The 15,391-nt window shown below is 30.7% G+C and overlaps 1 protein-coding gene across 1 annotated transcript; it reads left to right on the top strand.

The window, feature by feature from the left end:
• The first annotated feature begins 7,311 nt into the window (after window positions 1-7,311).
• LOC120184310 (choline/ethanolaminephosphotransferase 1-like) lies at window positions 7,312-11,868 on the top strand. Its single transcript, XM_039188810.1, has 18 exons — window positions 7,312-7,481; window positions 7,645-7,654; window positions 7,873-7,923; window positions 8,367-8,444; window positions 8,543-8,618; window positions 8,714-8,736; window positions 8,991-9,091; window positions 9,216-9,313; window positions 9,663-9,731; window positions 10,050-10,119; window positions 10,381-10,444; window positions 10,545-10,585; window positions 10,689-10,773; window positions 10,850-10,912; window positions 11,193-11,251; window positions 11,379-11,431; window positions 11,526-11,598; window positions 11,763-11,868. The coding sequence occupies exons 1-18, from the start codon at window positions 7,345-7,347 to the stop codon at window positions 11,782-11,784; spliced, it is 1,173 nt and encodes a 390-aa protein (XP_039044741.1). The 5' UTR covers window positions 7,312-7,344; the 3' UTR covers window positions 11,785-11,868.
• The last annotated feature ends 3,523 nt before the right edge of the window (window positions 11,869-15,391 follow it).

Here is a 15,391-nt window from a genome sequence, read left to right as displayed (position 1 = left end):
GGTAGATAATGGGAAAAAATTTATTGAGAGAGTTGATTTTTGGTATTAAATAGGTGAAGTTGAAGATAAAGTGTGAAAAAAAATAGAGTGAAGAAGAAAAAGGATAGGAAAAGCAAGAAAACTTGAAGATTTAGTATTTTTTTTTGTTCAAACAAGTAAGTTGGCTTAGTTTTGTTTAAAATTTTAGTGATAGTATGTATTATATTTGTTCAGAATTTTAGTGGTTTTTAAGTAGTATTTTTTAAATTATTTATTATTTATTAGTTGAAATTAAGTATATTAATAGTATATTTGTTTTGATTTATGTATTTTGATTCAAAATATATATGTTTTTGAACATGCAGAGAAAATGAGCAATAAGTTTTTAGCGATTGTCCATTACAATGGACAAATTTTGAAAATTGATGTCAGAGTTGTATTTGAATCTAAAAACCATATGAACATGATGTTTGAAAGGGAAATCATGTTTCAACAATTAAAGGAGATGATAAAAATGAAATTGGAGCCAAGATTGATAGTTTTCGGTACAGGTGGAAGACATGTTACAATCCAGTCAGATATTCTGCAATATCTCTTCGATATGATAGTGATGTTGGATGTAACATCCCAAAATCAGGGCTAGTGACTAAAATAGAAGTTTTGAAACTTTGAGGTTTGATTTCAAAAAATTTGAAAAGTTTAGGGACTTAATTTGGAATATTTTATGAATGATGGTTTAGTAAATATTGAATGAAGTAAGGGTAAGTTGGTCTTTTTAATGTAATGATTTTTATCTTTCCTTTATAAAGGATATTTACACGTGTAGTTGAAAGAAGGAAAAATCAGAGAATTCTGGAGTTTAGCTTCTTCTTTTTCTTCTTTTTCTACCGTGAGGGCTTGGCTAAAGGTAAGCTGGTTAATTCTTTCGTTTTAAAGTTGGTTTTGATTCTTGGAGTGATAGAAGAGCTTAAGGAAAGCTTTAGATTTCTTAAAACTCAAAGATGAATAAGTTATGTAAGATTGAAGGTAAAGAGTTTTTAAGGGAATTATTGAGAAAGAGTTGATAAGTAAGTTTTGAAGGGAAATTTGACTTATCACCAGCCAAATTAAGAAATTTGAAGTATTAAAATCAAAATTAGAGCATGTTGGAAAATTTGTAGAATTCTTGATTTCAAGATATATGATGGAATTTTGAAGATAAGGATGTGTTATATGAATATTAATTGATTATAATATGCGTATTTAAGCTTAAAGGGTTAAAAGGAGGTTATGGCAGAAGAATTAAGTAAGTTTGGTAAGATTTTCGGGTTAAAGAAGTGTGTTATGTGCAAGGGGTATCGGTACTGTTCATCCAATATCGATACTTCAAAGAAAAAATGAGTGAGAATTGAGGTATGGGTATCGATACTTGTTGAATGAGTATCGATACCATAAGGCAAACATTTGTAAAATCTTCATGGGGTATCGATACTGAAGTGATAGCATCGGTACTATGGGTATCGATACCATTTTTTAGATGAAATTACATAATCGAAATTGGGTATCGATACCTTGGAGAGATATCGATAATACAAGCATAGAGGTATCGGTACTGTGCTTGTAGTACCGATATTACTAAAGAAGGAATTAAAGAATCAATGCTCAGTTTAGTTGATAATAGTAAGAATATTTTCAATTAATTTTAATCCCAATATTTATTGGATTGTGTATTTGTGTAGATATCAATCTATAGCAAAGTCCGGACAAGTCGATAAGTAATAATCATCGAGAAAAAGATAAGAGATTGGTCTTGACTAGTGAGGCAAGGTGAGTGCATACTAGTTAATTTATGATGTTTAATGGAAATAGACTTGCGACAAGTCTATTTTCTATATTAGAATGCATGAATTCATGATTATAAGCATGTGTTTGATATGAGTATATGTAATATATGTTATTCTATATGTTATATGATTGTTGTGAATATATATTATGTGAATATGATATAAACCATGTAATAATGAATTGTGTGAGCATATAAAAAGTGAAGTAAGCTAAATAATATTGCACTATGTAACTATAGATGAAATAGTATAAGCTATGTAATTTTAAGGTATATGAATATATGTCTATGAGATAAGTCATGTCACAATGAGCTATATGAAAATAAGTGATATGATTATATGATCACAATATATAAGCCATATGATGTGAATGATATGATAAGAAGCTATGAGTCTATATGATATTATTATGTGAACATGTGAAATGATATAAATGATAATGCCCATGTTATGTGTCATGAGAGCTAGAGGTATAGTTGGCCTGCCAAGAGTCGAGGGTTCTACGTGGTCCTTCGGGGCATATATGTAATTCTTTGGAACATATATGTGGTACTTCGGTACACCTATTTGGTCCATTGAAATATGTATGTGGTCCTTCGGGACATATGTGTTATATGTGGTCTTTCGGGATATAGATTTCACATGCCACTCAGTGGATCCTTATACGAGCTGTGGTGACAGCATATGTGCACAATCTCAATGTACTCACATATCTTTAGTTCTCACATGTGTACATGGGCTAATAAAGAGATAACAACAAATACAATATATGTGATGTATATGCTTTGTGATATGAAATGTGTTGTTTGGTTAAATGAATCATATGATAGTTAAGAAGGTTAAGTATAAGAACATATAACTAAAAGGTACGAATGAATATAATAGTGATAATGAAACGAGGTTAGTGATAATCATGAAAAGATCTGTATATGTGTACATTTGATTATATGTAATGTTATATTGTTTTGTGTGATAGCATTGTATGATATATTCATGCATGGTTAAGTAGTTAGAGTTTCCTTTATAAGTTTAATGCTTCACTAAGTCATCAAATTAGCGTGTGAGTGTTTCACACGTAGGTTCAGAGAAGCAAAAAGAGGAGCAAAGCAATGATAGGCAAGGCAAGGAAGGTCAGCTTCTCCTTCCTAAAGATCAGATCAGAAAGGGTTTTGAATTATATGTATATTGTTTTATTGATAGTAGTTGTCATGTAATTAATGTTTTGAATTATATATGCTCTAATATGCTTTGTAAAACCAATTGATTTTAGATAATGTAAAATATGCATTTCTTGAAATGTGAATTTAAAAGTTAGTCAATGTGTAAAGAAAAATGTTTTGAAAAGTCAATGTGACACCTCGGACTCGGATCTGGGTCGGGTACGAGTTGGGGGTGTTACATTGGAAGCATGATTGCAATACATGAATAAAAAATATTCAAATTATTAAGTTATATGTTGAGGTACGCGAGATATATGATATTTTTGGCTCATCAAAAAATGTATTTGGAAATTCATTTGAAATAGGTTTCAATAGTAGGACATCTAGTGCATTTCATCCATATGGTTCCCCTTCGACATACGCACATGTTAATCTGAATATTGATGTTGATGTTAAAAACCTTCGAGGTCGATGGGGAAACACTTGCCAATTCTAGTGATGATGATGGAGAGGAACCCAATTTGATTGATAATGACCCTATTTTTGGTGACAATGAATTTATTTCTAACAATGATACAATTACATTCTATCAACCTCTTGCTCACATGAATTTAATAGATTACGATGCGACAAGGGAGCTTGAATTTCTGGATATGGCTTTGGGTAACTCTCATGACTTATAAGTTGAGATTCAATTTAATGAAAAATATGAATTTGCATTGGCAATTAAAGAGTATTGCATAAAAAACACGTGGGCTTTGTTGTTGTAGAATCCAATTTGAGAAGTTTGTTTGCAAAATGTGTTAAATATAGAGAAGAGTGTAATTAAAATACACGAGTGTCTAAACTTCAGAGGAAAAGTACTTGAGTGATCACAAAGTACAATGGCAATCACACATGTTTACGAAATTCCATCCAACAAGACCACCAACAATTAGACTCAAATGTAATACATCAACACATGAAGATGTTGGTTGAAGCAAATCTAAGGGTTCCCGTTTCAGTGATACAAACATCTATTAATAATCAATTTGGATATCAAATAAAATATGCCAAGGGTTGGCATGCAAAGGAGAAGACAAAAAAGTTAGCGTTTGATGATTATGATAAGTCTTACAATGAGCTACTGACTTTATTACAAGCAATGTAATATTTTATACCATGAACTATAGTAAAGTATCAAACATTGGATGCATACAATCTAGAATGTTGAGTTATAGAAGGAAAGAAAATATTCCATCGATTATTTTAGGCATTCAAGCCATGCATCGAAGGATTTACATTTTGCAAACGTATGGTCCAAATTGATGGGATATGGTTATACGGAATATACAAACATGTATTTTTGATAGTAGTTGCTTAAGATGGTGTTCGAAATTTCTTTCGAATTGCATTCACAATTGTTGATAAGGAATCAGCGAAGTCTTTGAACTTCTTTTGAGTAATTTATGTGGGTATTTTATTCGAGAATATCATGTTTACCTGATATCCGATAGAGGAAAAGGAATTTTAGCTGCAATTGAACGACCATGAGCCGATGTTATACAAAATTATCAATACTCTGTTCTCACGTGGGACTGTAAATTGGCATAAGAGCCGGTGTTGTGAAAAAACAACCACCACTCTGTTCTCCTGTGAGACTGTAAGTTGGCATAGGAGACAATGTTGTAAAAAAAATCACCACTTTATTCTCTCGAGGACTATAAATAGGCATATTAGACATGAAAAATTTAATCTCTTGAAAATTCATGTATGCTTCAGAATCATCAAAAATTTGATTATGTGGTGAGTTGTCGCCCATTACTGGCTCCTTTTCCCATGTGGCCATCAATACTGCTAGAATATCTCTCCATGTAAACGGCCAAGGGCTTGAAGCATATTGCGTTGCTACAGCTTCATTCTAAGATGATGTCAATCCACTTCGTGATATGCCTACTTCACTCGTAGATAATTCACTATGACCACCATATTTATTTTTATAGTCAGAGCATTCACGTCGTTATTCAATCATTGTCAAGTACGATTTTCCATTCGCAATATAATAGGTGAAGTACTCTAAATTCTCCCAATTAAAATCTTTATGTTAATGGGAGTACAATATGGCAACAATGGAGTTCTGTCATTCCACATATCAATACAATGAGCATGTATGACATTCCAATTATGTTCGGACCTGACCCGTCTATCTAAATCATGGAGATAATCATAATTATCTGGAATTTATGGAATGGTCTAGTGGAAGCCATACTGCCTCGACACCCTATCTGCAAACTGGAACTCAACAACATAAAAGTGAATCATTGGTGTAACAGTACACCAGAGATTAGAATCAACCATCAAATAATCCGATACATTTGCATATATGTCATCATTTTGATATGGGCTCCAAATAAGCTGTAAATATTATATATAAATGATTACACACCAAAGTAAATTATAAATAAATAATATATGAAATAACTTTTCATTCACATACTTGATCTTTGCAATACATATCAATAATCAATCTAAATACTCTGACATTGTTCTGCACTAACCCATGGCTTCTTTGTTTGCAGACCATTTGCAAACAAATAATATGTGAAATTAACAAATAGTATGCAAAAGATATTTTAAACTAAAGTAAAAAAATAAACTAAAATAAAAATATTACCTTCTAATAAGAGGAAAACGAATCAAACTCGAGTAATTGGTGTATAAAATGACAGTCATTGTCAAACTCATGCTTGCAATAATAGTAGACATCTATTAATGCCCACACTTTTTTTACCATTTTATAATAAGGAGGTCTTGTACAACTCACGATATAAAAATGCTAGTATTGCCAAACCCCAACTATATATGTCAACTTCCTAAAACTCATCCATAAATTGGAGATAATGTGTGTGAACCAGATTACCAAAACTATCTGGCATAAGTATCACTCCAATGAGTTGCATAAGATATGCTCGAGCTCCACGCGTAATCTCTTCTCCCGTACTATAATCGGTGATTTTAAATTCGTTCTCCAACCAAGTCATTTTTATATGAGAACCTTTTATATATCTCCCATATAGCACATTCCTAAGATATTTTAAGCAAAGCTCCTGAGCATTGAGTTTAGTATGATCAATCAATAGCTTTTCATTTACCAGGACCCTCGTTTGCATAACCACGTCTTCTAGAGTAATGATGCACTCTCCGCATGGCAAATGAAAAGTATTTGTTTCCGGTCTCTACCTTTCAATTAATACAGTAATCAATCAATGGATTAGTTTGTAGCCACGGACAAATGTGGCTTATATTTAATAATAGTGAAGACACCATGTATTCATGGAATTCTAAAAAACTATTTCAAAATATTAGGAATAATTAAGACGTCATGTATTTATGGGGTTCAAAATTTTTTATTCTAAATTAAGTCATGAATATTATAGACATCGTACATTCCTGCCGTCTTCAATTTTTTAATGCAAAATATTTTTTTAAACAGTGAAAATCATGCTTCCAATCCGTCTTTAAATTCACTATAGCTTTTACTATATTTTAAAAATAAAAACAGTAATGCAATATTTAAAAAAATACAATATTGGTGTAATCAGTAACCATTATTTCAGCATGACTCATTTGTACACATGAATGTTTGGTCATTTTAACCCATTTTAATAATTTTAATAATTATTTTGTAATTTTAATAAATTTAATAATTAAAAAGCAATTTAAATACTATAAATTGCCAATACATTTCGTATTTTTTAATAAAAAAAAGCGTCTTTAGTTTTAGCGTTTTACGGCTGTATCCAACAACCTCGAAATACTAATCCAATCCAGTCTTTCGTTACGCGGCTTACTCTCCTCCTAAAAGCATGGCCATTCTGGTTGTAGAACCACCGCAGAAGGAGGAGCTACCGTCGGTTCTTGGCTCAGGGTTGCCCATTATATTTAAGAGGAAAACTCTTCCGTCGACTGAAAAGTTATTTTCGAAAAATATTTAAACCATCTAGTTTTCGAAATTAGTATTATTTTTCTCATTATAAAAAAAGCATTTAACGTTAAAAATTACTGGTTAATCCACAATCACATACATAGGATAAAGCATCAGACGTTACTGAGGACTAAAACGAAATTTGGCAGAGCTTATATACGAATTTGTCTTTCCATCTCCACCACTCCACCTGCACCCTTATCCATCATCGTCGAAACCGACAAATTAAGCCTAAAAAGCCCACCAATCCATGAAAGCAAACCGCCACTATAATCCCTTTCGCTATTTCATTTCGAATCCCCATTTCTTCCATTATTTACGGTAATACCATTTCTTTATAATCTCGTTTCAGTATATACAAGTGATTAAACAATGCGAGTTTTGTGTACAGGTTTGAGAAGTTGAATAACAAGGAGAAATGGGGTATATAGGTGCACATGGAATAGCAGCTTTGCATAGATACAAGTACAGTGGAGTGGATCACTCTTACCTTGCTAAATACGTATTGCAGCCATTTTGGAGCCGCCTTGTCAACTTCTTCCCTCTATGGATGCCGTAAATTTCTTTCACTTTCCCCCCTTCTGTTAATAATATTGAGTTCGATTGTGCTAATTCCATATATATAGCTTAATGAATGAAATTAAATTGTGTTTGCTGCTGTTAATGTATTTATGTTTGTATATGCGTACGCACGCCACCTGCTCGCCATTTTCTCCAGGCCAAACATGGTACGCAATGCTTATTACTCTAGATCGTCATTTTCATCGACCGGGTTCAATGAGTCTCAAGGTCGTGGCTTGTCATGCTGAAGAGTACAAATGAACTAGACATGTGGGGCAGCTCGAGGGAATTGTCATGGAACCCGGTCGTTACATACACATAAATGCACCCACAGAGGGCATATGCATATATTACTTACTAATTTGCCATGCTTTTGTTTCTCAAGATAACACTTACAGGATTTATGTTCTTGGTCGTATCTGCCCTGCTCGCCTATGTGAGAATCTGAAACTCTCTTATAACATCTCATTATATTCATACAGTCAAGTATAATATAATATAAGATGTAATCTCATAGCATCCCATCCCTTCCGTAATGTAATAGACTTTGGTATAATTTATCCTTTTAAATTTTTTTATGTATTAATTATGAGTATATTTAAGTATATAAAAATATAAAAATAATTAATTTTATTATTAAAATAATTGAACTTTGTAACAATAACAGTTTAATAAAAATATACTTTTAGGTATATGCAACTAAACACTGAACTTTTATTTTCATCCAAATTAATTAAATAAATTAATCTGAGATTTCATCTAATCCTATCTAATAATCTTATTTACATCCATAATCTACATTATGTGCTTCAAAAATGCCTTAATATTTTCAAAAAATATATATATATATATCTTGAGCATTTGTTTTTACCGTTCCAGATATATACACCTTACTGCGATTCACCCCCACCAAGATGGGTTCATTTTGCGCACGGCTTACTTTTATTTTTATATCAGGTAATTCACACCTCTTCCCCGGTGTAAACATTTTACTTCAGTTTTTCAGGACATGGGGGTGGGGTTGTTTTGACATATATCATTGATCTACTTGCTAGACTTTTGATGCTATCGATGGGAAGCAGGCTAGAAGAACAAACTCCTCTGGTCCACTCGGTGAACTTTTCGATCATGGTACCATCCCTCACCATCATCATCCATTTTCCTCCATTTTACTACTAAATTCTGACTCAGCAATTGTTTTCATGGCCAACCTGAAATTTTCACAGGCTGCGACGCGCTTGCATGTGCGGTATGTCTTTACCACTCTACATGAATGAATACTTGTTTTCAGGGATGGATCGAATGGGACTAGGGGCGGTCGATCTCTTTTGAAATTTTATATTCTCATATAATTTATATATTTGTTAAGTTGGTCCCTGACATAAAATTATGTGTTAGTCCCTGTTTGTTTTTGCTTACTTTTTTTACTGTTATCATTGAGATCATCATTTTGCTGTAAAACTATGACATTCATGGCTAATGGGAATTCCTCCATTTTTACAGCTTGTAATCATGGCTGTTGGAAGCACATCCATGTCTGGGAGGGACACTTTCTGGTTCTGGGTTATCACAGCCATTACATTTTATGGAGCTACATGGGAACAGTGAGTAAAATGTAAAATGAAATCTGGTTTCCCTTGTAAGAAACCAGGCCCTTCGTTTATTTTGATTACACTATAATTGCTTTGTACTTATACCTTCTTTTTCCTCCCTATGTTTATCATGCAGCTGTTTCACCAATACGCTTATACTTCCTGTAATTAATGGGCCAACAGAGGGTAATGCCCTCATATATACATGCCACTTTTTACAACATGGGTTGGTACGTTTCCTCATTTCTTGTCTTCTTTGTGCATTGGGTGTCTCACATTCAAACTTTACTAATTTCGTTTATGTTCTTCCAATTTGTGTGTGTGTGTTCGTTATTAATATGTATCTTATATACAAATAGGAATGGTAAAATCCAAATCTAATCGGTTTCTATTAATTCTTAAAAGATCTCATATCTATCTGGCCTAATTAATTATTCGATTTTTATAATTCTAATTCGGGACAGAATTTATGAAAGAGAGAACTTGAACGAGTGTGAAAAATCTCATCTGGTCTAATTAATTATTCAATTTTGTTTTCACTTCTTTCTAATTGTATTTTTCCCCCTAAATATTTCATTCCAAGGTGCGGAGTGGTGGGCTCAGCCATTTGGAGTGTCCATTCCTTTGTTCAGTTGGGTACCTTTTCTTAATGGTAAGTTTAGGTAAAGTATGGTGTGATATTTTTTTATATATTTTATTATATTTTTGTTCGAGATTTGTAGCTATTTCTTTTAATATTATCATTTCATAGTTGGAATATAAATGGTTTCATTGAAATATATATTATCATTATGCTCGATACTTATAAATTAAATAAGAAACTTTTACTTATCATGAATCATTATATACTTTATTTATTCGATAAATATAAGCACATAATATATGTTAAGATATGTAAATCAAGATTTGGTTCCCTTAGTTTGTTTAACCATAGTTATTTACTTATTTTTCTTCTTTTTTTTGACATCAGAGATTCCAACAAACAAAGCTACACTGTATTTGATGACAGCATTTGGTGTTACACCTACCGTCGCTTGCAAGTAAGAAGTATTCACATTAATTGTCCTCCCATATTTTTTTCATTTTTATTAAAATTTTATTTTTAACATTTAATTTTGATACAATACTTATATCATCCAAACTCTTCCTCACTCATAAATTGAAAAAAAAAAATAACAGTTTAAGGGTGCTCAAATGCACATCTTCCTGTATATTGTACTAGAAATACTACAAATCGAATTTGAAATTGAATAATATAGGTCAACATTAACTTCTCTTATGTTGTACGGTTTCATTTGCAGTGTAAGCAATGTCCATAATGTCATTCTAGAAAGAAAAGGAAGCATGTTACTTGCATTAGCAATGGTATTTCTCTAACCCTTTCTTTGTTTCGTTCTTTCATCCTTGCATACACATACTTTAGATTCTCAACTGAAGTTTTTTTTTTCCTGTTTTTCCTTGTCAGTTTCACCCTTTAATGTTACTCATAGGAGGAGTGCTGCTTTGGTAAATTGCATGTATTTTTTTTTATTTAAATAGGACTGTTGGGTTCTTATTTTGTACATATTGGCATTACATGAACTGTAGTATTTTTATTATTATTGTGAAGGGATTATGTTTCGCCCTCTGATATCATGAGAAATCACCCACATTTACTTGTACTAGGAACGGGGCTCGCATTCGGGTTCCTCGTGGTAAGCTTTGCTTGTTGGTGAGTATATATGTTAGTCTAATTAATATGTTTACCGAAGGAAAGTTATTTATTGACAGGGAAGGATGATTCTGGCTCACTTGTGTGATGAACCCAAGGGATTGAAAACAAACATGTGCATGGTATGTAACAATTCTTACTTGATGTCCCTATCTACTTTGTTCGGTTTTTTAAAAAACCGGACCGAACTATTATCATTCTAGACCAACATGAGCTGTTTGTACCTTCCATTGGCAACTGCAAATGCTCCTACAGCTAAACTGAATGAAGGATACGTGTTTTAAATTGTTATATATTTCACATGCAGTCACTCTTATGTCTTCCTTTGGCAATTGCAAATGATCTTACAGCTAAACCGAATGAAGGATGTGTGCATTAAATTGTTATATGTTTCATATGCAGTCACTCTTATACCTTCCTTTGGCAGTTGCAAATGCTCTTACAGCTAGACAAAATGAAGGGTATGCATATTAAACGAAACAAATATATGATTTGGACATGAAAAACTAACATGAAAACATGAACTGACAAGTCCGATTCCTCATCAACATGAATGCTAATAGTTTCTTTTTCCATTTTCTTCTCCAGTGTTCCTTTAGTAGATGAATTCTGGGTTCTTCTTGGTTACTGTGTATTCACAGGTATAACTGCTTTCATTATTTAGTCCGTTTAGATTACTTGAGAGTATGGGATACTGTTATCATTTTGCCTGATAATCTCTTTTTTTTCAAACAGCATCATTTTACTTGCACTTCGCCATATCAGTCACTCATGAAATTACAACAGCTTTGGGAATTTACTGCTTCAGGTGAGGAGGTTTTACTGCCCATCAAATGTTATTCTTTGCAATATATTGTGCGGTCGTTTGAATTATTACCACAGTTATCCCTTTATATCATCTGTATATATTCAAGTTAAAATATTAATCCGGATTTCAGACCGTTGGTTCTAATCAGTAGGTTAAAATGACAGGGTAACTAGGAAAGAGTCTTGAAAACTGCTCAACGGCCATTATTAGCCGACAAAGGACCTTTCGTATTGCTTTTGTTTACGACCTTGGAGGAATCAAGGCATTCATGTTTGTTTATGTGTAATAAAATGTATTGGACAAGGACGAATTAATGATGAAAATTTGATGAAGCATCTCAAACTTGAACCAAACAAACATTGCTGCGATGCTTTTCTTTTTCCTTAAACTAATAAAAAAACAGGAGTATAATCTTTTCTTGTGGTCTTCTTTCTTGGTTCCGATGTTGATGGGGGACAAGACGAAAATGCTGCTTTAGCTTTATTCATGCATACAATGAAGAAAGCAATTCAGACGAATTTATAGTATTTTAATATCGATTTAAGATAATTACAAAACAGTATATGTTCTAATTTTTTAATCATTAATACTATATATATATAGTTGTTCGAACATGAGACCTCTAAAAAAATTAATATTTTTTTCTATCACTAAACTCACTCCATAGATTGATGAGTTAGATAAAGAAAATAATATTAACTAAATTCACTTAATATAAATATTGGGAATCTTGAATTCTTACACTAATAAATGGAATATTTAAAAAGTGATCCCTGCACTATAAAAAGGGGAAAATGTGAGGTGTCCAGGGTTCCTTTGGGAAGGGAATTTATTCTATTCGGCCTAATATTTTTATTATTTGTTAATATATTCTAGAAAAGAGAGAAGCAGCAGTAAATTCTGAACCTGATACACTGACTCCGCCCACATGAATCTTCGCCTACCATATTGAGCTAGGTTTTGAATTACTTGTTTCAGCGCTGCCTATAAGATTCTTGGTAGAAATTTCATCCCACTCCATCTTATTTTGGAGGTTCATGGTGTTAAGATAAGGGCTATTAGCTAGCTTTTGATGCTCACAATACTTGACATAGAATTTGGGCGTTGAATACATGTCGGTGTGCATTTACTTAATTAAATAGAGATCGATTTTACTTAATTAGAAAATGATAAACACCCTTATCAAATATTTAATGATGTTATATTCATAAATTTATGAATAACATACTACAATAATTAATGATCATAATTGACAATCACAAAACTTATCAAGCATCTAATATTATGATTTGATTATCTATTGTGAGCGATGTGAATTGATCTAAATAGTCAATGATTTGAACATATACGATTTGTCAGTTTAATATAATCTCTAAATGAGTAATTTAAGTATTATAGATATGATATCTTTCTTATGCTATGAATTACTACATAAAATAAATTCTTTATGTGATTTTTTCGTATTCACAAATTATGATGTTTATATCATTCCTATGTGTTTTGCTTATTTGACTTATATATTTATACTTATGAAATTCATAAAATATAATAGAGTAAATATGTATTATTAAATTATGTTTGTATGAGTAACTATGTAAAGATAAATTTGTATAACTTGGATATTTGATGTGATTTTTACATATGTGTATTATTCTGTTGAATTTTGATTATTTATGTTCATATATTTTCTAAACTTGTATATTTTAGTTATTGAACTTATATTTTTATGTTTAGGAATATCATGAAATATAATAAAATAATTATGTTTATATATATTAGTATTAAATATATAAAATAATAATGTTTTGAGTGTTTATATTTGAAGTGAAAATTTCGTAAAACGACTTACGAAAAATCAGATCGTAAGTTATTTTCCAGAAAATGTAAAGGAAATCCAGTTGATCAGGAAAATGAATTACATTAATCATCTGTTTTCCGCCAACCAAACATTAAAAAATGAGAAAAACATTTTCCAGAAAACCAATTACAAAAAAACAAACGGACCCCTACATATCTATTATAAAAGTAAGGAAGCTTAGAGTTTTTGTATATATTTTTCTAACTCGAAAATTTATAATTTTAATTGCTCTGATAATCAAATATGACGATTGTCAACTCGTTGAATATTTCAAATCAAGTTAAAAAAAATTGTTTAATTTAATTTATAATATATATATATATATATATATACTAATTTCATTTTCATTGGACTTTATTTTATATGTATATATATAGTTGTGAAAGTATATGTGCTATTTCCATTTGGTTGGCAATGCTCCATTAACATGAGAATAATTACTCTCAATATTGAACCAGAATATTGTCCAAATTACAGAAAGCAACTGGCTTTTATATCAATGGCCTTTCTAAGGCCTGAAAACGCACTTCCTAACAAAAAGCCAGGGAGCTCTTCATCCATGATGTGTCTATTTCTAGAAGGTGGTTAAATATTTTTTTAAAAAAATCAATATAAAAAATATGTAAATATCAAATAAAAATATTTAATGATATTAATTTTGAGGTTTCGTTGGCATATCGAGTTGAGTTAGCCTCAAAATATTTAAAAAAAAAATAGAATTTAGATTACATAATTTATAATATTTGTTCTTTAAATTTTATGTATTATATCATACGAAAATTAAATTATAATATCATAATGTAAATATTAAAAAATATATTAATTTTCTTATGTTTAATATTTTATAATACATATTTAAATTCATTAAATATTAGAATAAAAATATGAGCTAGAATATAGTTAAATATTATAAAATTAAAAAGTTTACACTGATTTAAGATCATTAAAAGTACGTAAATTGAACATACTCAAAAACTATTTATTTGTTATTTTTTAAAATAGTCTAAGGTGATATTTGTTTAGAATCTCCGTTAGCCATGATAACGCACATACAATCTACATATGCAGTTATTTGAATTCAGATCCTATCGAAAAAATAATATTCTCTTCTGGCCATTAAGGTCACTAAATAAGTTCTATTAATCATTTATAAATATAAATATACTTGAAAAATAAAATACATAATTTATTAAGTATCAACAATTATTTATAATATTAATATTATACATAAATATGGTCGAATTTAAGTCATATTAGATCCATATTAACATTTAATCTAAATTTATAAATATATATTCTGCAGACGCAATTGCTTGAATCCAGATCTTATAACAAATACCACATATTCTCAATAATTTTTCATCAATTATATTTCCTAAATCTTTTACTACCAACAATATGTACCTAATTTTACCCATCTGGGGAATGTTAGCCAGACTCCCCGTTTAACTTTAGGAAAGTTCTACCATGTGACAACCTTAATATATAGCTAAGAAAAGATGTTATCAGTTTTGTTGTTATTTTTTAACAAAATCGATAAAAAAATACCTAAAACATTATTATTTTTGCCTAAAACATTAATGTTTTTTAACATTTCCGGTAAAGTGCCCAATAATAACAAAACCGGTAGAAAATAATAATATTTTATGTAGTTATTTACCGGATATGTTAACAAAACTGGTAAAACGCCCAATAATAAAAAAACCGGTAGAAATAATAATATTTCATGTAATTTTTTACCAGTTTTATTAAAAAAATAATAACAAAACCATCAAAAAATCTCACGTGCGATAACCTTAATATACAATTAAAGAAATACGCTACTGTTTTGTTATTATTTTTTTTTTAACAAAAAAACCGGTAAAAGTAAAATTCAAAAAGAATTTCGATTAAGCATCCAATTATATAGTATAATTATAATGCTTTACAGTTAAC

The sequence above is a fragment of the Hibiscus syriacus genome, unplaced genomic scaffold, assembly GCF_006381635.1.
Source record: "Hibiscus syriacus cultivar Baekdansim isolate YM2019G1 unplaced genomic scaffold, ASM638163v2 tig00003731_pilon, whole genome shotgun sequence".
Lineage (NCBI taxonomy): Eukaryota > Viridiplantae > Streptophyta > Magnoliopsida > Malvales > Malvaceae > Hibiscus > Hibiscus syriacus.
This window is presented reverse-complemented; position numbering and strand designations above follow the sequence as displayed.